The sequence below is a fragment of the Ischnura elegans genome, chromosome X (genome assembly GCF_921293095.1).
Source record: "Ischnura elegans chromosome X, ioIscEleg1.1, whole genome shotgun sequence".
NCBI lineage: Eukaryota > Metazoa > Arthropoda > Insecta > Odonata > Coenagrionidae > Ischnura > Ischnura elegans.
Window position 1 is genome coordinate 93,549,290 of NC_060259.1, and position 19,655 is coordinate 93,568,944.

General features: G+C 39.1%; 1 protein-coding gene across 4 annotated transcripts in view; it reads left to right on the forward strand.

The window, feature by feature from the left end:
• Window positions 1–19,655, forward strand: part of LOC124170795 (rho GTPase-activating protein 20-like) — a 109,037-nt gene that overhangs the window by 59,501 nt on the left and 29,881 nt on the right. For 2 of the 4 annotated variants that reach the window (XM_046549761.1, XM_046549762.1), the window contains exon 1: window positions 6,424–6,582. The exons of the other annotated variants lie outside the window; for them this stretch is intronic. In XM_046549761.1, coding sequence (XP_046405717.1) covers window positions 6,469–6,582 — 114 coding nt within the window. In that variant the 5' untranslated portion in view covers window positions 6,424–6,468. Of the gene's footprint in view, window positions 1–6,423; window positions 6,583–19,655 lie in introns of those variants that run through there. 4 annotated transcript variants of the gene reach the window in all.

Sequence of the window (19,655 nt, forward strand, 5' to 3'; positions counted from 1 at the left end):
CTACTGTTGCATGAGCACCAATGTCGACGGAGGCAATAGATGCACATACTTCGGCGGCAGATACGCGATATCAACAATCCCTTCGAGACGTGAGATTGGCGATGGATCACTGAGTTCACACCACGATTAATTCGTAGACGTTTAGATGGCTTGCCGGGGCATACTTTAGTACGTTAAGTTAAACATTGATCATCTATTCCATCTCTTCCATGCATTATTGCTGCCGTTCAGTAACACGACCAACATGATTCGTTTTTCTGTTGACATTATAGAAATACTAAGACATGTAAACATCTCGTCCTCTAGCAGAAACTGTTGATAATCTACTCGTATTCGCGCCAGAAACATTTTCATCAGTATAAATCGTGAATAGTGGCATGTGCTTGCATAATCAGACATATATGTATACGCACCACAGCGCATTTAAAATTATGTACTGAAATGATGAGAACAGCTCAAACGCGTACGAGAATGAACCATTATTAAATAATAAAATAACACTTGTTCTCATTCCGCGTAAGCATTAGCTCCATATTATGAGGAAATTAGAGCTAATTGCGCAATTACGAGCCCGCTACGTGATAACTGACTTCGATACGCAGCACTTGACAATATATAAAAGAGGTAATGTACAGTTTATAGCTATAAACTAATTAAACAACCGTAACTTATCATTAATAGGTACTTTTAAAAGAAAAGACCTCACTCAAAATTGAGTAAAGAAGTATTATTTACTTTGGGAGTGAATATTCCACGGCATTGTATATGTTTCTCTATGGTAACTGAAGTTGCAGTTGGCCGCTGAAGTAAGTTTGTATCGGTGATTCTGATTCGTTCCTCGCGTCCGCACAGCTACCAACATAAGAAACTGAAGTGATCGTTCGCAATCCGTCAAACATCTCACGACACAGGCTTACAGGATCGCTTGAACGTCTTTCACGGTGAGAGGCGTGAGAACTCCACTGTGGTTCGAACCACGCGAAGCACAGGTATGACATTTACAGAATCGAGCTGCTGGGGCGAGGATGTGTGCGCCGCTGAGATGCAGGCTGCTAGCAGGTAGCAGAGTACCCTGCTATCAGGTAGCGCTTGGCTTAAATAAGGATTATTAATACATTGTCAAACGAAGGAAACTTTCCGACCTTAGCCAGTTTCAATAGGTGATTATTAAGAAATGTTTCCCTGAGCTCTGTGCCTCATGCATGCATTGGTAATCTCAGACGATGTAAAACTCCTATCTACTCGTATAGAAACTAGTGACGTCATGTGGAGTGGCATCGCATGGACGCCAATCTGGCCTTTTTCAAATGAGGATAAAATTGACCATTGCCATTCGTTTAAACTGGGATTTCTAAAACCAAACAATTCGTATATTATGAATACATTAATGGTGGGTAACGAATCGCAATCAATGCCTTTAGTTTTCTTTGATGAAGGAAACTACCCTATAACAAAAAGGATCATAGAGAAGATGAATCGGGAGAATCTTTCCAGCGACTTGAAGGTGAGCAGTGAGCTACCCGCAAAAAGTTCCTTGTGCTCCCTTTGACCCGTCAAACGTGTGATGAGTCTCACAGTCTGACATGCACAATGTAAGCGAGTGTCGTGTGCGCATGGAGTCCGACTCCCGCCGCTCACGACTCCAACACTCTAAGTGTGCGCGGACTGAGTCCTAAGCGTCTCCGGGTGTCCGACTCGCGCAACTCGAGAGCAGTGTGCGCGGAGAGGGTCGTGTGCGGAGGGAGTTCCCTAGTGGCACCAAAAGTATTATATCGAGATTTAATACGTATCATAGTATACACTGTATACATATTATATCTGTATAAAATACATGCAAATGTCCTCTACCACGCAGATAATATCTAGATATTATACGTATTATATCTGCTGCCATAATGTGGATTTTATATAGATTAAATATAAAATACGCATAGCTAGTCGTAAATCTGTATATTATACATATCTTATACACGTCTGATGATCCCTGGTTACACCGTAAGGATATTATTTGTACATTTTAAAGATTCTGGTATACATCAAGGACCATGGATCACCAGGCATGTATGAAATATGTGTAATATACAGATTTGCAAATCTGTATACCGATGTATTTCGAAATCTTAAAAATATACAGATATAATCCATTTTGGTGCTACTAGGGTTGCGGCTCACCTAATAAGACTCCCTCGCCTCACAGCTAAATAAAAAAAGAGTTAAAAAAATAATAAAATGGCAAAAAAGAGACAAAACAAAACGGAAAAAAATAATAATTATAATTAAAAAATCCTTTTTCCTAAGTTCAATTCAATTGTTAATTTTAAGTTTGTGTTCTCACAAACACAACGCTACCCCCACAACACAAAAAATCAACAGTCAACTGGTTGGTATAACGCGACTGCAATGCGTCACGATTCAGCTCAATCGGCCGAGTCGCTCGTTTGAACTGACTCACTCGCACTGTGCCCATCACTATGTAAAACTCCTTCCTTTCCGATTTCATCTCGTTGTCTTCCTTCGTTGCTTGCCCTGCCCCTCACCAAGCAATCCCTCCCCGCCTACTACTCCCTCCATCCAAATACGACGCAATGCGTTTATTGTATGAAGGGAGGACCACTCTTTCCCACCGTGCTTCTCTATCTCCTGTAATACGAGGTCTAGCTGTTAAGGCCAACATATGGTTATTATTCGGAAGATTCAGAAATATAGACTGATATGTACACTTTTAATTACGTTTAGTGATGTGGGCATTCTTTTAACCGATCCAGAAATATCTCATTTTTTCCCAGAAACTGTTTCTCGGAGAAAATTCATCAAAAAATTGTGAATGGCGTGTGAATCAGACGAACATGCAAGAAAATGACACATAATTTTAAACGCTTTTTACGCGTTGCTTTCGGAGACTGGACCTCCATTTACTTTCCAATTAAGGTGAAACCTCTGTGGCAATTTCCCTCTATAATATGCACCTATTTTATTTTATATTTTGCTGTAAATATACTCCCGGCATATCTAAACAAAATAATTTTTTTTATTGGTCATGAAGTGTCATGTATAAGATTTTAAAAATCGTCATTTTTCCTTTAGGGCTGGTTTTATAATGTCTGGTTAGCCTTAACTGGAACATGATGCAGCCAAAACCTTAACAGGAGAATGTTAATAAATCACAGTAAGTAAAATTAGTTCAAAATAACGATCCGTTAAACTCATGATCTCCAACGCAAGGATGAGTTAATTCCAGTTTTCATGTTCCGTAAAATTTTAACCAGACACTATAAAACCGGCCCTTAATGTCATAACCCTAATGGAATAATACATATTGGCATTGATCCTGTTAATCGTTTTTCTCTAAATTTTTTTCCACCGGGTTTGATGAAAAATAATCGGTAGTGTCAGCAAGACCATGTATAATACTTAATGGTTGTATCATCGAACTTGTAAGGCAATTATTCAATGCTATGAGTTAATGAGCATTCAGACTTCGTTTTCGATGACGCCATATTGGACGGCGTTGGTCAACGCCTTAGAACAGTAATGTTCGTAGAGGCACTCTTAGGCAGATAAGAGACGTCAGAGCGACGTGTCGGCGTGTCACGTCAGAGAAGGCGACATTTATTGTTGTTTTTGGGGAATTCCAAGCACTTAAAATCTCATGCCATTACGAAAGTTGTATTCCTGCCGGTGAAGTCAGAAGAAAGCTAATATTCTGTAGCGGTGAATTCTTCTCGGGTTTCCATCCGGGTGAGCTCCATCTCCATCGCTGCCGACGTTTCGATAGAATCCTTTTCTATCGTCATCAGGGCCGATGACGATAGAAAAGGATTCTATCGAAACGTCGGCAGCGATGGAGATGGAGCTCACCCGGATGGAAACCCGAGAAGAATTCACCGCCATCATACGCCGGGAAAAAGTGAAATCTTACATAATATTCTGTAGCTAAATAAGCTATTTAGCGTCGAGACGGTTAGAATTAACGTCTTCGTAAATTTTAACATCAGAATAGCGTTCCTCTTCCAGGTTTCAAAACGGTAAGACTTGAAAAAATATTAATCCACTTAATAGAGCTGTCCGTGAGCTTAAAAGAAAGGAAAACTGTACTCGAACAATGCGGATGAGTTTTTCTCTTCGAAAATGAGACCGCTCTTTCGTTGCGTTCGAAGCGAGTGTTTGAAACTTGAAAACCATCTGCAGAGGCTCTTAAATCAACCGAGGCCTTTCAGGAGGTGAAAATTTGCTAAAATATGAATGAGGCTGTTTGATCTCTCTTTTTCGGTCCAATTTATTTCTTGTAATCTTACGTCCCACTATCTATTTTTTCATGAATGAAATTTCATTTATTAAAACTGTTTATTCCGATATGGTCATTATTGCCATTAAGTTCTCGTAATTTCAATTTAAAATGCAGTAAAATAGAGGAATTTTTGGCCTGTAGGCGCTAAAAATACAAGAATGACGTGACATAAACGTCTCGAGGGAGTTGTAGTTAGGGCGAATGAATTCCGAAGCGCAACTCGCTGTTATGTCAAAAATGTTATGTGCTCTGGTCTCGAGTCTCCCTACGCATGAGGATGAAAAAGTGACAACTTTAGCTTATAAAAGAGCTAACAAATACAGTACTTAGTACCCCTATAAAATTCTTTTAAATATACCCGACGTCTTACACGGCGGCGCGGCGGCAGTCCATCTAGTATTCTGCAATGATGTGAATACCCTCTAGCATTGGGGGTGTTTTTGAACGTCTATGCCCACACAAACCCGCTACTGCGTTGAAATAGCTCCACTGCTTACAGAAAGTCCAAATATTTAATCACGGTCAATGCGGTAGTCAGAAGCGTGTGCTTTTATAATATATTTTCGGGGTGTGGGGAGCAAGATCAGAGCAAGGTCAGGTTAAATGAATTTAAGTTAGGTCTCTCCACGATATCTTATAGCTTATATATTTGTGAAATTAAATGAATACAGGAAATACGGAAGTAGTTAGTAGTTACGGCGGCTAGTAGATAGATAAAAACACTATGATAACTATAAGCGCCTGGTGGTTGAAGTTTGAATGCTAAAAAAAATCCTCATTCCGGGGGGAGAGGGGGATGGGCACCCCTCATCTGTTGTGGTCTCTTGTATTTCGCGGAAATAATTAAGTTTTGAGTTAATCTGGTCTGCAATCTATTTCCCTGATTTAGAGGTCATCGTACAATCTACCTTCCAATAATATCTGTCGGCGTTGCCGGAAAAATATTTACAGTGCAACACTTGATATGATTATTATTGATTCTTAGATATTAACGGCACTCGGACAATAGTGCCTATGTTAGTTGTTGTCGTATATTCATAGCCCTAATTAGTTAATGATCACATCGACCTTGAACGTGCCGTGCCCATCTTCGACGTTTCACTCGTTGCTTCAGCTCACCTCATGAGATTCTCAAAGACCGGCGGCGCACTCCAATACAGGTCTGATTGTGAGACAAGAGAAAAGTTAAAAACCTTTGCTCCAAGTCCGTTCGCGCTTGCTAAGAATTTATCTCACAAATCCTCATTTGGGATTATCTCTCTCTCTCACGCGTTCGCGCAGTGTTCGCACAAAGTATATGAACGTAAGCAAACGCGGTACAAATCTCCAAATATGTTTTGCCTCGACAAAGATTTTTTTTGTGTTCTTGCGGATTCCGTGGCCATACAGATTATTTAAGCGCGAATTGAATTAATTTATTTATTTAATCCAATCCAAAAACAGCACGAGGCCAATTACAGAGGACTCGCAATAACAGGAGAAACGATTTAATAATATTAAGCAACGTAAGCAAATGACTAATGGCACATGTAGTTGGTCATGTAAAGTAAGCGAGCGATGCCGCCTTTCCTATGATTCCATATCTCCAAAGAATACGCCTATTAGTAGTGAGAGAACTGCCCGTGTCAAGTGAACGTATCAACATCTTTGACTTACTGTTAGTATTACCATCGCAGCCTCTACTCAGTAATTTTTTAGGATCTCAACGTCACTTCAGTACACGTCGCTTATTTCTACTTTGGTCTAGCATAAGTGTGTGTAATCTGTTGGGATGAGCTAAATTCACTGGAGCACTTTTTTGTGGGCCAACCCATTAAATACCGGGTATTTTATTTAAAACTTACCGCAGTGTGGGCGTATTTTCCTTGGCAAACCCTTATCATGGGCCTGGAGACGCCGTCCTTGCCCAGGCCACTTTCTCAGCCTTTCGTCTCCGTTTTTGCCCCGAGTCTGGTCTCTCGGCCGTTTCTTAGGTCCTGAGCTCCCTCGAGATCCAACCCGTGAAGACACGCAACACGGCAAGCTCGTGATCCGTCCGCGATGCGTTCCAACCACTTGTCCATCCGCGAATACTTGCATGTGTGGTGCGTTCACATTGCTCGATGATTTCGTCGTGGCGCATGTCTCTTTCCTGTCGTGGTGCATGACGGGCCGGCCCGCGTCGCCGGCCGCCAGTCGCGATGCACGCCACCTCGGAGCCGGTGCCGATAGCCGCGAGGCCGGAGGGCCTCTGGAGGGCCGCACACTCGTTGCCTGCCCGCCTCGGCACCTCGTGGAGGACGGAGCCGCGCCTCGTAAGTAGAGCCCACGTCTTTTCCGCGGGGATTACTGACCCGTGGCACCTCGGCCCTCATCGCGTGATTTTGGTATACAGTGTTGGATACAAAGGGAGTCGCAGCCCGCCTCGCCCCCTCCCTCGTGACAGGAAACTGTTTACACTTGAGCCTGGGAAGAATGAAAGTTCCGCTCTTGTTCATTAGGGGACAGGAAACAGTTGACCCTAATGCTGGGGGGAAGCAACTTCTCCAGTGACCATGAAGGGTCAGGTAGAACCTGTGGAAGTATTTTGTCGTTCTTATCACTCTCATTTGTCTTTATATGCTGTGGCACGTGTACCGAGGCGTGGCGGAAACATATGAAATGCAACTACGCTGTTGAGGACGCGATGGTAACTATTACGCAGCAGGTGTTGCGATTCAAGGTTATGGGGCTCTCTATAGCTTAGATTATTGAGATATCCGGTCCTTTGGAGTTATGCCCCTTGGAAATTCATGTTAATTGGGTTAATGAGTTAGTTTGAGAAGTAATTGCGTGTTAAATGAATTAATGTTGAAGCACTAATGTGTTCGTTTAAGTGAAATGGCGATATTTTTGGTAGATGTGTCTCGGCAACTAACAGCAGTGAACTAGTGTTGTCACTGATTATTACTAGATAAAAATATCCTGTGGAAGTGTGTGAGAGCCTAGTGGGTAGTGCCTTTGGCTTCTGTTCAAAGTGTCCCATGTTCTAATCCGTGGTCAATCCTTAGAAACAGTGTGGGAGTCCTCGTGTCGTGAGTTTTTCGAGGGAATATAAACATACCGGAAAGTGTGAGCTTTACACTACCGCGGCCTGGCCCTGGGTGAGCCCTGCTGTCTTCTGTACCGACCATCATTAGGTGTGGAAGCACTAGATAAGCGAGGATTGCGGTCACTCGCGTTCCGACCTCCCTCCCGCCGCCATATTATTCGAGCATCGCGCGGGGAACTTTCCATGCCGGCCACGTGGCCTGGCGTGAGTGGCGAGTCTCTGCTAAGCGCGGCAGAAAAGGGAATGCGCCGCACTCAGCATCTGCCGCCCTTCTCTTGTCACTTACTGCTGAAGCACCGATGTTATCGCAACAATATTATCAACCTAGCGTGTCAGAGGGTAGCCACTAACACCGTAAACACAAGTCGACCTTGTCTTTTCCTGGAAAATTGCAAATAATCGAGCTAACAATAAGAATTATTCGCATTGCTTTAACCCTTAACCGGTGACGTGCGGTCTGAGAGACCGCTGCGTTTCTACAACTATGAATATTTTCAAAATATAAATAATATTGAGCGTCACAATATTGTATAATAAGGACATATCACTCTTAAAATTTAACGTTCTTATTATTTATTTCTGAAAACTTGAAACTGAATATGAGTTGTGGTCTGTGAGACCTCACGTCACTAAATTGGAAGTCCAATAAACGTAATGCTGGTGGAAATGAATCAAAAAGTTGTTAAAAACAATTCCTAGTGATTTTTCAAGAATAATAACTATATTATAAATTTGTAAGGAAGCATTTTTAGTTGCATAACGTGGATAATTAAGTAGTTAATTAAAAAAAGTACTATAGTAAAAATAATAACTCAAAGTGTTTTGGATAATAGGTTTTTGATCCTGTTTCAAATAAAAATTTTTACTGAAAAAGTTGGTTCGTATTTGGAATGCATAATATCAAATATAAGTTTTGTAATAATTGAGAAGTCAAAGAAACATTAAACTAAGCAATAAAAATGACTTTACAAAGTTTCATGAATTTTTGTTTTATTGCGGTCTCCCAGACCTCGCGTCACTGGTAGTGTAACAAGAATTTCACGTCACTGGTAAAGGGTTAATGTTAAAAAAGGTTAATGTTTGAGTCGTTTTGATTCCGGTTAGCAGGCACGTAACCATGGGGACTTTTGGGAGGCTTTTCAGCCCATACCACGTAAACATTTTACCTTGTAGCAAGTGTCCACCGTACATACCCTTCGGAGAAAACTAGTCCAGGGACACTTACCCTATGACATCTACATCAACGAGGTACCGTGCGAGCCACCACCAGGGGGTGTGGCACGGGGTGATTCCACACCAGGCTTGAAGCTCTCTTGTCATTAGTTGAGAGCAAGTCTTAGCTCAGCAAAGACCAGCTCTCAACTAATAAAAGTGGTGAACTGAGATCAAGGTCTCAGATTTTAAATTTGCTTTAAATCGGATTATATGAGGGCTTTTTTTCAATCTTCGATGGGATGGAGTATACAACGATTGATTAGAAATGATCCCCTTGCTAAATAACTAGTACACTTCTAGTTACTTACCAGCATAATGGTCTCGGCGATTGCGACATCGGCCGTACCTGTGGACAAGATTTACAGTACCTGCCTTATTCATAGAAAGTTTTCGCCAATGACTTTCAATGGATTGCAATTATTTATTTATATCGCCCCGGAAAGAGCTCATATAAGACCTTTGCAGCATTTGGGAATCTAATGAAAAACAACGTAGGACTAGCGCTCTTGCCCAGGATTGGGAAAACCTATCCAGACGGGACTCGAACTCGCGACTTTCGGTTTGGCAGACGAGAAATTTCTCCGCCGCCACCGAGGCCGGCGGTGTGAAGTCCTCGTCCAATTTATTGCTGTATTAAAGGCGCATAATTTTTTTGAAAAAGCTTTCCTTCTAATCACATTTTAGCGGGAAGATGGAATATCATGTATGATGTCAGGCTCGATGCGGTGGAAGTTCTGAATACAAGTAAATTCGGACATTTCATCATTTCCACTGAGTTTCATTTTTGACACTACGCGTTTCGTTGCTACAAAATAATGTTGTTTTAGGAAATTTTAGGAAAGACTTCTACACGGATCATGCCATCCATTCTACCTCCAGACATGCTTTTCACAAAAACTGTCGGTATTTCATTCCACAATCCATAGGCTAATATCGATTCCAATGTCCATTTCAAATATTTTAAGGAACTAAACACTTTTAAAACAATAGCACTGTATAATGGCAACCCGGAAAAATTGATGAAAAAACTCTTCCAGAATAAATTGTCCAACATAGCAAGATGCAGTACCTATGGGTATCAGCCTAGTGAAATTGTGAGTACTCGATGGAATTTAAGGTTTCTCTTTTTTAGTGCCATTATCCCTTGGGTTATGCAATAAAATCCCCGAAAACGAAATAAAATTAGCTTTCTACCATAAACAATGCCTAAGGAATTTGATTTCACATAGCTAGGGCATAATTCTGGAAAATAATAAAAGTAGCGTGGACATTGAAAAAGTTGAATTGTGAATGTGGAGCAACATAAATTGGCCGGACTGGACGTAAGTTTAAAGAGAGAATTAAAGAATGTCAATCGTGCATCAAGGATAAGACCCGGCGTTAGACATCTGCATGGTTTTACTACACAAAATGGCGTACCCATTTTTCGCGTGAAATTTTAAATAAAGTAGACATTATCTTTCAATGTGAACCAAAATCTTCAAACAATCATGAACAATATAGCTAAAGCATCTGGTCAAAGGAATATTGTGTTTTTTATTCCATAAAAATCACACAGCTGCCACACTACATGTTTAAGTTCAAAGATTTTCGGAGAAAAACGAGATCGCGCGCGTTTTGGAAAAATAGGTCATATTTGAGCCGCTGTATCTCCGCAGCGGATGCCTTAGAGCATTTTGAAATTTTAAGAAGTGTCGAAAATAAGCAACATATTGTGAACGAAATTTTGTATCTTTTGCACTCCCCACTTCCAGATCTTCCTTTCTTACATTAGGGTGGTCCTTATTTTTACAAGTTTTCGAATTTCTTTTGACACGCCCCCTAACTTTGTTCCATTTGTTAGGAAAAAAGATCATGAAAATTATTTTTGCAATTGGATTCCGGGAAAACGTGCCGCATCGCACTTAAAGTTTTGAAATTTTGGTATTTTTTGGGTGTTTTCGGACATAACTGAATATGATGTCACTCTAGGATTATTCTATCACTTTTATGTTTCCTACAACGACTCGCTTGACATTTGTAGTGTATCAACTCACAATAGCGCAGAGCTCAGAGAAATATTTAAGTTTAATCCATTTTACTTAATTGGATTGATATTACTAATAGAGTAGTGTAAGGATTAAGAAAATATCCCTCAGAAAGCCGTAAAACTCACCATTTTGAACCGTTGATCTAAAATTACGCCATTTATTAATCTCGCACATACCGCTTATCCAGGTGGGTATTCCATACCCCCACACACCCCGGTATTAGTTGCACCTAAACCCCCCCCCCCCCAGCCTTAATTCCTGGCTGCGCCCCTGTCGACTCAAACATCTTTCATTTTTGCCCTTTGGCTCCCGGGATATCGCACTGAGAGTGAGCGACCGCCAACCCAGTCAGACAATCTAATTGTGGGTATCACGCGGGTCGCATACTCTCAGTATTTGTAAATCATTCTCACTGATTGTAAAAGCATAAAACTTTTAAGTTAAACTTTAAAATTCGTCAATATATCCCTGAATGCTATATCTCAATTGGAGAAATAGAATTTCGTAAATAAAAATATCTTCTAGATATCTAGAGCATGTCTACAATGCTACTTGTATATGTGAAATATCTACTAGATGCCTAGAAAACATCTTCAATATCTTGGATATTTTAAATATCTACTAGAGATCTAGAAAATGTCTTCTTTGTCTTGGATATTTTAAATATACTCTTGATGTCTAGATTATGTCTTTTTTGAGCGGAGACTCTTTTTGTGTATTTCCATTACAATTTGCCATAAAGCACCCGAATTTAGAAAAAAAGTGTAACTGCTATGCTTTTTGATGGATGGATAGATAAAGTCATTCTACGCATGTTCACTAAAAAAACAAAGGCAAATCTTCTGGCATCATCATCATCACTGGTCAACAATCCTAGGATTGGTTTGACGCAGCTCTCCACTCAGTTCTCCTATCAGCTAATCTTTTCACACCTACGTATTTCTTCTCTTTCACATCTCTCTTTACTTGTTCCATATATTTTGTTTGGGGTCTTCCTTTTCCATTCTTGCCTTCCACTTGTCCTTCGACGATTGTCTTCATCAGGCCATCATGTCTCAAGATGTGGCCTATAAGGTTGTTCCGAAATCTTCTGGCAAAAACTTATAAAAGCGATTTAACGTTACGATAGGGTGTTTTTTTATATCTACTAGTTGTCTAAAATATGTCTATTCTATGAAAGTATGGCTACTGCTTAGCCTCCCAAAAAACCGGAATTTTAGACTCTGAAAGTAATTTAACAAAGAGATTATTTAAAGTAATGGTGCATTTTTCGAAAAACAATAATATTTGTGAGAAAAGAGCAGACATCGACAATTTAAGCCAAGAGACAAGTTAACCATGAACTGTCTCAGCTTAGTTACCATCAATAAACAAATCCAACTCAGTGGAATAAAAGGTATGTCGAAATTCCAGTCTCTTCTTTTTGATTGACTTAATTCAAAAATTTGTTTACTGTCGTAACAAACAATGTCATACCTTTTATGCATCATATTATGTACTCATATTCATTCATAGCCCTGGTGAAGGTGTTTAAATACGTTGGCAAAAACTTGCATTAATAATTCTTCAAGACCTATACTGCAAGACAAGACTGAATCTATATTCGTTGATAATGTTGCAGACTCCTTTTGAGAAATTTACTATGAAATTGTAAGCGGCTTTGGAAACGTCAAATTTGGAGGAAGCTCCCATTAGAAAGAAGCGAAAGTCAGAGAGGTTACAATATTCAGGGAGAATCCCCAGAAGACACCCTACCATCACCTCTTGCTCCACCAGCTGGGTGTCAGTTGAAAAATAAACTCTTGTTATACCGAAACATATTATATTCGAGTCATTTATCATAAATTTTCCCAGTGGATCCAATTTGAATATGAATGTCTAGAAAACACCTTCTCAAGATATGCTGTAGATATCAGAAAAGCGGACATTCACATTTCTACAAAATGTCTAGAAGATATTACAAGATGTTTTCTACATATTAGCTGAAGACGTTTAAGATCTTTTGTAGACATCTAGTAGATATTTTGTGCTGTGTAGGTTACTTATACCACTACTTTTATACATAACGCGACCCTTGATGACAATGGTTACTCATCGAAACCTGGGTCACGTTATGTAAAAAAGTAGTGGTATAAGTAATAGTGTGCTATCCAAGAAACCTAACTCACTGAATGCTTCGTACAAATGTTTGGGGTGAATGAGACGAGATGCGGCAAAAAAGTCATGGAATCGACACCTCTAAAATTGTGTGAAACCCTAAAACAATCGTTGAAACACTAAATTTTCAATTTTCTATCTATTACAATGTTGCCAACGGTCTCTATGCCTCTACTATTGGGGCCATTTGGGGGTTAAAAAATCGACGGTAATGAGGAATTTGAACATCGCGGAGAAGCTTTTTTATGGCACCAAAGTCTTTGTGGCAGCCTTTAGCCTACACCTTGTAACAGTCAGAAAGTCTGGAATCTAATAACTGTATGGTATTCTTAGGATTAAATTTAAGTAGGTTAGATGTCCCCGAAAAAATGATCCGTAAGGACCGAACGTGAGACAAATATAATGAGAGGTGGCAAAGGCCGCAGTCCTTTTCCCAGGGTATATTGAGGTCGGAGCCCCCAACGAGCGAATCCTAGTTTATGTATTATTATTACAGTATTCTACCGATTAAGGTAGGTTTCCATGGAGTACTAAAGAAGTGATCTGGGAGCCTCCCTTTCCTTCCAGCGCTACCTTCTTCAATTCACTGTAAGGCCTACTCCCTTTCAATCTATCTAAAAATCATATTCTTTTCCTTCCCCTCCCTCGTTTCCCTAACATTCTACCCTCTAACACCATTTTCAACATCCCCTCCCCGCTAAGTATTCGCTCCATCCATACATTCTATCTCCTCCGTACCTCATCTAAAAGCTGCCTCTCCTTACCCACCATGTCCAACACTTCGTCGTTCCTTTTCCTCTCCGTCCATTTCACCCTCTCCATTCTTCTCCACACCCACATCTCGAATGCCTCCAATCTTCTCTCATCTTCTTTCCTTAATGTCCACGTTTCCGCGCCGTAGAGCGCTACACTCCAGATCAAACTCTTCACTAACCATTTCTTTAAACTCTTACATAACGATCCTCTCAGAAGCTCCTTCCTGTTCATGAACGCCTCCTTTGCTAATGCAATTCTCTTCCTAATGTCCTTACTACTGTATCCGTCGAAATACCCTTAAAAATTGGCAGCCATCGAAAAGCAGTGATGAACAACTCATGAAACACGGATTTTCATTGGGATGTATTACGAATTTTTCATTTACTTCAAGTTTTGGAGGGAGGATTATTTTCAGCGAATTTGATTTATCAAAAATTGGCTCAAACTAACACTTGTGCGCTGTGAAACATCTTTACGTACTCAACGCCTCAATCTCAGTTTTCTCTGCTGTCACTATTTTACTTATTCTGTTATAATTTTGTTAATTTTTACGAGAATGTATCGAGTGCACCTTAGCCTTAGAGTAAATAAATTCAAACGTGTAGTGCAGCACGTGGAAGCTGAGGCCAGCATTGAAAGTCTTACTTCAGCATTATTGTGGTGCATGGAAAAAGCTGTGGGAGTTCCCTGAAGTCGATTTAATAAAAAAAACTCAATCTTTTCTTTCTTCGTAAGCATTAAATTATGAGGATATGAAATTTTAAATCAAAATAAAATGCATTAAAGCAATCGCTCTCGTGGTAGCCGGCCAATCAGATCAGCCAAATCCATCGCGTAATATCTGATCCTGCCATTTTAATCCCATGCGCAGAAGCCAACACTCCGCTCCCGTATGTATTTGTATTGCTCTGAGGTCTCCTCAAGGAATGAAAAATGATTTTCGAATTCAGTTTTTCCATTTATTTATTTACTTAACTCCGGACTGGACACACCTATAATTTTTTCGCAACATCTCAACATAAAATCACTATAATAGCAGTGATTCAGCTACAATATCCACAGGATTTAACTGAAAGAAAATGAACCCTATTTGGCCTATTACTCCCAATAATGAGTTAATTCATACCAACTTTGGCTATTAATTTTATTCTGCTTCCATTTTAGCGTTGAACGCCACGATGCATGATCGCTGATGGTAGATGCGTTTAATATTTAATCATATTTCATGAAGAAATTACTTTCTTCGTGAAAAATCATCTTAATTTCTTCGCTAATACCTCGTTCGTGTTGTATACCTTCAATTTTTAACTTTATATCTTGGTAGTGCAAGTATCATGAGCGGCAATTGTTACACCTTTCTATATTTGCCGTTTCTCACGGCTTGTACTTTGTGACGGGAACTCTCGAACGCTCATATCACTCCACCGTTCACGGAGCGCCGAACAGGTCTTCACTCCAATACCTACAGACTTATGTTCCGCCTTAGAAAATTGCTAGAAAATAGATTGCCTTTTGATCAGGAGTGTTAGAGATAGCTGCGAGATGAAATACTTGCTCAAGGAAAACATTACTAGCCAAGGCAGTAGTGGATTAGTAGACCTGAAGAAAACATAATCGTTTTAGGGGTGGTTGAGGGCTGGCAAGATTTGCTTGCACCAATATGCCTCCCAAAAATATTGCTATTAACATTGAATACTATATTGCCCCAGAAATACTCCGGATCAATTTAAAAGCCACAAATTTCGCCAACTTTTGAAATTAATACATGGGTGGACTTCCGGACCCCCACCAACTGCGTATATTCCGTCCGGGAATAAATTCAGATTTGCATATCGCTTCATAGCTAGCGATTGATTTTTTCTATTGATGACGTTTTACGCTAGGATAATTTCACAGAATAGATTTTTTTGTGGGGACATAGTTTTCAGGATTGGGATATATTTACTCTGAGCCGACCTCTCCCTCCTCTCCTCCTTCCCAAGCCTGCGCTAACCCAACGCTCCCCCCTCCCACGCCGAGTCTACTTTCAATGCAAGCACTGCCAATTGAAGACAGGGAGTTAGAAGAGGTTTGCTCTAGCTCCAAGTGGGGGCTCGTCTGAGATTCTCATTTAAGTGCAAAACGTCATTGTCGCCATGAAATTACAACTTTATAAAAATTTAACCGAGATTTTACAGCACACTTTCACTGCGAAGAGGGTGCATTAAATGGAATGCAAATATTGCGCATAAAATTTCTGTGTAGTTTCTACCGAGTTGTACTTCATTGTATAGTCCAGGAAATGAAGCACTTCAGCTTGCAATTTTTTCAAACTGGATGGATTTACTTGAAATTTTGACAGTAGGTAGGAAATAGGCCAATGGTCAAAATCTTTATCATGCCGACGGGCGCTTTATTGCATGGGGCTGGTTTCCACCCCATCTCGGGGGTGGAAATTTTTTATTAAATTTTGAACATTGAAATCGATGGGAAAACTAATTAGAAGCAGATAATGTTCTTCGCATTTTTGTCGTAACATTAATATTTTTCGAGCTATTCACAATTAAAAGTTACAGTGTTTCATCGAAAAAATCAAAATTTTCCATTGATTTTTCGCAAATAACTTGAAAAATATGCATTTATCAAAAAAAAATAAATTATAAAATTACAGCTTATAACACAACACAGAAAATTCTTTTTTTTATGTTTCCTTGATAACCAGTATGAATGGAGATAAGTACGGCTTGTTTATGCATTTTTCGGGAAAAAATGTTTTTATTTGCTTTACAACCTTTCTTTAGAAACATAAAAGTATTCTTTAGTGTGAAATTTGAGTGAGTTATGATAAAAAAAGTCAGACTTTATTTTTTCCTACGAAAATATCAGTGAAAACAGCAACAGAATTACCACCCTAACTAAAATTGATCGTATTCCTGTTTCAGTTCTCTTTATTTAGTTACTCTCAATAAATTATAAAATTTTCATCAATTTGCAATCATTAATTTTGAAAAAATTGGATCTAATAGTGAAAAACGATTTTCTACAATTTCGTAAGAAATGTCCTTTTTTCAAAATAACTCGAAAGATAATGGAGATACGAAAACCTTCTGGATTAAAAAATTGTAGCTACTATAATGTCGTACATTTTTATTTGTTTAAATTTCCTGTTTAATAAATGCTTTGTGAAATATGCCCGTTTAAAGTCTCTATTAACAAGCAGGCATCACCTTATTTAAGCCCTTTAAACTCGCCCCCTTTCAAAACTGAGGCTATAAAAGGAACTACTTTTACATAGCCTCTTAACCCTTAAAAGAACCTCACAAAATAATTTATAAATAATTTATTATCATCAAAAACCAAGGAACTATGTTTAAATAAACAATCAACTTTGTTTTTGGAAAATTTGGAAAAGCACAATTAGTAGCATCCTAATCCACGTTACCGATATATTCTTTTTGTGCTACACGTTCGGCAGTGACGGAAACACTCCAATTTACACCAAAATAAACACACATGCCCATAATATGCCTATAAACACATATGCAAGCGTGCATGTGTGCGCTCGCACGCGTGTAGCGTGTGTGCATGTGTGTTGCAGAAAGACTGGACGCCATGCAGTATCTGTCATATAGTGTTATTTTTAATAAATAAATATCCATTTAGTTGTTTACCATTGGACCCCGTTAAAACGAACAAACCGCCTGCACCTGAAAAAATTCTAAAAATATTTTGTTTTATAATCACAGAAAGGGTGCGCCTTTTCTTTTGGCTGAAGAAAAGTTGCATAATTTTGCAATTCTATTTCTTCTGTGTGCTCTGGTGGGGATTTTCCTGTATTAGAAGACGAGGATGACGAGGACGACGACGACGATGACTATATAAATGAAGATAATAAAAAAAATATTTTATCTGTGCTTGAATAAGTTTTTCTTTTGTCTATGCATATAGATATTTGGTGCATTTTTGTGTAAATTATCTTTTGTGTGTAGTTTTAGTTTTTTCCTATTTATACCTATTAAAGTAGTTTATAAGCATTGCAATGTTACATCGGGTGGTTTTGAAGGGTTGAAAAGTTGCAAAATAAAATTAGCACATATCTGAAGCAACAAAATTCTTAAATTAATACACTGTGACGAATAATTATTTTTTAGGGTAAGTAATTTTTTACGTTCACCCCTAGTAAGGGATGAAATATTCTGAAATTATGTTCCAAAGCATAAAAAAATCATTATTCAACTAATCCAAACTAAATTTTACCCATAGAAAACTTTCAAATGTAGTTTTTTTACTTTTAGCATTTAGGGGTAGTTTTCACCCCTAAAAAATAAAGAGCGCCCATTGCCATAGTATAGATTTTGAAGTAGAGGGTAGGGTTAGTCTAGTCCCAAATTTTATGCATATCGATTCAGTTTGAAAAAAAATTGCAAGGTTTTGCACTTTATGAACTTCATTTCCTGGACTAGTAATTTTGTTGTAACTTCGAAACGAGGGCTTTTTTGCACTTCTGAATTTTGATATTTTTATGAAAATTCTGTCTGTAAACCGAAGCGAAACAGATACTTTTACCTTTACTTTTAACTTTTAGGCATTTGTAAATCTGTGGTCGCTCTTCTGTGTTTTGGAGAATGATCAGTGTTTGCTGAGCATTAGTTATTCAGTTTTAGACTTTTCAATTGTTTATTCCTAGGGTTCTAATTCCCATGAATATAGTTTTGTGCCTAAATAAATGATTTATAAGTGGGCTTTCAGCTCTTGTGATGGCGAAAAATTTGGCCGTTAAATTTATAGGTGGCCTTTCGTGTGAGAGATTTCACTGTTTTATGCTATCTTTGTTGCTATCTCTCGTCGCCTCGACTATTTGAGATGCGGCGATGAAAGCGTTCTCTTGTGGGAGTTTTTTGCAAAATCCTAACCACAAAATCCGCAGGAAGCGTAATAAAGACTCAGAGCGTGAATAGGAATGAATAGCAAGTTAGCGATTTCGTCGTTTCACGACCGATCTCCCGAAACTAAATTTTCCTTGACGTAGTCCCTTTTTGGTGCTCTTTGCCCCACCGATATTCCTGGTCAATTATTATTATTATTTCAGCTATTAAATAAAAATTACTTATACTGATTACGAAAGTAATTTAACCCATTCGCGTCCCAAGTTTTTATCACCATTAGTCAAAAATTGTAAGATTAGTTTGACACAGCTCTCCATTCCATTCTCATACTTGCTAGCCTTTTCATTCTGAGGTATTTCTTCTCGTTTACATTTTTCATAACCTGTCCTATGTAACTCATTCGGGGCCGTCCTTTGCCCTTCTTCCCGTCCACCTGTCCTTCGACGATTGTCTTCATCCGGCCATCATGTGTCATGATGTGGCCGACTACGTTGTACCTTTGAAGACTTATCTTTTCCCCAACTCTTCTTACTACTTCTTCATTACGCACTCAGACGATTTTTTTGGTACGCATGCTAACAAATTATACTATCACATTCATTCAAAGGCAAAACTTGTCAACTACTCATTATGTTTTTCTATCAATAAGGGAAGAACTCACAAAACGTGCTGTTAGAGATAATAAAAAAAATTCATAAACGTGCATTAAGGTATACATAAAATAGTAGACTACACTACAGGTCATCTTACCTATTGGTGAGTTCTAATGCTGCCGTTATAGTCTCTTATTGATCGTGGAAAAAAGGTATTCTGAATCTGTCTGTTCTACAGTCCATCTCATTTATTTTATTTATATGGCCTGATTGACCGTAGTATATTTGCGTTCGTAATATATAGCCACCTTCGTCAGAAACGCACTACACTGCTCTGCGAAATACTCTGCTCTTGAATTTATCTAATAGGTTTTAGTCTATTTTTCAATCACCACGATCCGACATGTTCTTCATTCTTCGGAAGCATCACTTTTCGAATGCTTCCACCCTTGACTTCTGTGCTGCTGTCAACGTCTTAGCCACGCTCCCATACGGAAACATGATTCTTATGTAGCATCTGATGAATTGTTTCCTCACTTCTTTGCTCTCGTTCTCAGCTGTAAGAAAATTCTTTTTGATGAAAGCCCTCTTCGCCTGCGCTATTGTACTGACTATTTCTTTCTCGCTTCGTCCGTTGTTGGTTATTCGGCTTCCTTGGTAGCGAAACTCTTTCACATCTCC